This window comes from Nelumbo lutea, chromosome 8 (assembly GCF_056320005.1).
Source record: "Nelumbo lutea isolate HS-2025 chromosome 8, American lotus-T2T, whole genome shotgun sequence".
Lineage (NCBI taxonomy): Eukaryota > Viridiplantae > Streptophyta > Magnoliopsida > Proteales > Nelumbonaceae > Nelumbo > Nelumbo lutea.
Genome location: NC_142691.1, coordinates 9,742,646 through 9,745,216, shown reverse-complemented (window position 1 = coordinate 9,745,216; position 2,571 = coordinate 9,742,646). Strand labels below are relative to the sequence as shown.

At 38.0% G+C, this 2,571-nt stretch overlaps 1 protein-coding gene across 1 annotated transcript; it reads right to left on the bottom strand.

The window, feature by feature from the left end:
* Positions 1-1,127: 1,127 nt before the first annotated feature.
* On the bottom strand, positions 1,128-2,261 carry LOC148842615 (kunitz trypsin inhibitor 5-like). The gene has a single exon (XM_088959142.1). It carries the CDS (start codon positions 2,207-2,209, stop codon positions 1,514-1,516), a length of 696 nt encoding a protein of 231 aa, XP_088815268.1. The 5' UTR covers positions 2,210-2,261; the 3' UTR covers positions 1,128-1,513.
* Between the last annotated feature and the right edge of the window lie 310 nt (positions 2,262-2,571).

Below are 2,571 nucleotides of genomic sequence, written 5' to 3'. Positions count from 1 at the left end.
ACAACGTTAAGTTGTGGAAAACGTTTTTTGGCTGGACACATTACCATAGAATGGGGTAAAATAGTAATTGCACCTTATTTTTTTAACCATAAACATAGACATGGGTGTGAATTGGTGAATGTTCCCAGCCTAAAAACACTCTCAACAACATACACTGTTGGCCCCCAACAACCAAACTTATGTGACCATTAATTGGTTGGTTGGAGTGACTAGCTCAATTAAAAATGTCATAAGACTCTTTATACTTGAATTTTGTTTCATAACAAGGCCCGTGCATCCCACGGGTCCTAACTAGTTTAGTTCATCAGAGGCATGCTCCTAAGATATATAATTACTGCAAATGGCAAAGATATACACATTTTTCAATCTTCTTGCTCGGGTTGCAAGTGCAATTTGGCACAAAAGTTGAAAGGCATAAATTTTGTTAGATTCAGATCGACAGGAGTAGACAGTCAACCTTCAGAATTAATTAAGAACAATGAGTAAATTAAAGATGGTTTTCTGGTTACTTAATTGGATTTTAGAAATGTTGATTTGATGAAATTAACTTATCGTAATTTCTAAATGCATGTTTCAATAGGTTTTTCTAACATTTCTTATCGTTTCGTGTTTATCTCGATGTAAATTAATAGCTTTAAAACATAATTTGGAATATTTTCATAGTTATATATATATATATATATATATATATATATATTGGACATTTTTGGTTGAAGGAATCCGGCGGATAAACTGGATGGGGAAACCATTCTACCGGCTTCTTGTCTAACAGTATTGATTAAAAACATTTCAATGGAGATGTTGAAACTGGGGAATGAATATAGAAACTGTAAGCTAGTTAGAGTCTTGGATCCATGTTCTGTTTCCGTTTGTTTTGAGTGTTTTTGTTTGGCTTTTTTGGTTATTTATGTAGTGTGTTGTTGTTTATCTTAATACAACCAGCATCAATTCTTGTTAAAGAAATAAAAGAAAAGCAATCAAGAAAGAAAAAGGTCCATTAACATTCAAACAAACCAAAAAGAGAAGCTATGTATTGCTGATTGGTAAGTGAAACAGAAGCTAAGGCAACAAATGAGACAATATTGGAAGCAGAAAAGAGAAGAGATGACCCGCCAGGCATTAGAAAATGCAGAGAAACAACAACAATTGACAATTGATGTTCATTAATTTAGTCCCTTGCTTCTCTCTCTCTCTCTCTCTCTCTCTCTCTCTCACTTGTTTATCATTTATTAATATGAATTGTTTGTGTATCACAACCAATCTCCAATGGTTGTGGTTGGGGGAGGGAGAGAAGAATCAACTGCTATGACTTTATTCCAATATGATAATGCATGGAAGTTGGAGGTACTTGCTTGATCACAATGACTGAAAAGCACCAAGTGCAATGAGCCCGCCCTTGATAAAAATAAATAAACAAAAGGTTAACAAAAAAAGCAGCAAGCCCAAGCAAGTGGACCAAAGGGCCTAATTGATGTGATTTAATTATTGTTGTTTATCCATTCTCATCTTTCTACTAATGCTTGGAGCGGCGGCGCCTCGCCCTCACAAACACGAAAGGGAACCCTTCACTCTGCGACACTGAAAGCCACCTCTTCTCATTCTTCTGTGTAATCCCCACATTTCCACATTCAACATGGCAAGACTCGCATACGCTAGGACAGTAGGTGATTCGATACTCGGGGCTTGACCTGCTAATCCTTTCTATCCTGAACCAGTTCCTCACTGTAGAGGCACCTGGATGACCCGGTTGGCCTCTTAGGGTCACGTACCTTGTTGTTTGGCTAGATGATGATGATGATCCGCTATTGGCCTCCTCTTCCACTTGCCAAACCCACTTTGATCCCGAAAACCCAATATTCAAATCAGTCTGCTCCTCAATCCTATTTTCTTCCCGAATAAGCATCTCATCAGAGGAGTTAGATGCTGGAGTGAAAGTAACTGGGCTACCCAAGTTCATGTCGTAGGAATGTTGTCTCACGGTGGGAGTGCGTGAACTTGAACTTTCTCTTTTACCGATGGTTACCCCACCTCCACCACCTCCTCGAATGGCTGAAACAATGTAATATTCTCCTCTTCCAGCTTGAAGCTGGTTACCATCTATGTCAACAACTGCTTCTGGTTGATGATGAGAACTAGATCCACCAATGGCCTCCGTTTGGAAAATCGAGGCTAAAACCAATAACCCAAATAAGACATATCTACGCCACATGGTTATACAAGTAGAATAAGCAATGGAGATTTTGCAAGTTTGATGATTTTAACTTCACTGGGCATGGGAGAATGCAATGTAGTCCCCCATTTATAGAGTTGGAAATTTGAATTCATAACAGAAAACAGTTTTACTTCTCCTCAAATGATGGAAATGTGGGTATTGTGTTCAAACTGACATTAAATCTCTAATAATTGGTTATGAGTCTTACGATCAAACCACTATTTTTGTGTTGGTGAGACCATGAAAATTTCAGGCCACAAATAACAAGTGGCAAAACCTAATCTAGTTCGATTGATGAATGAATCCTGCTTGGAGCTCCACAGTCATGAGCATTTTCAAGACAATTTGGTTCTAGTCAA

Excerpts from the sequence above, each read along its gene's own strand:
- LOC148842615 (XM_088959142.1), bottom strand. The coding sequence starts at position 2,209 with ATGTGGCGTAGATATGTCTTATTTGGGTTATTGGTTTTAGCCTCGATT.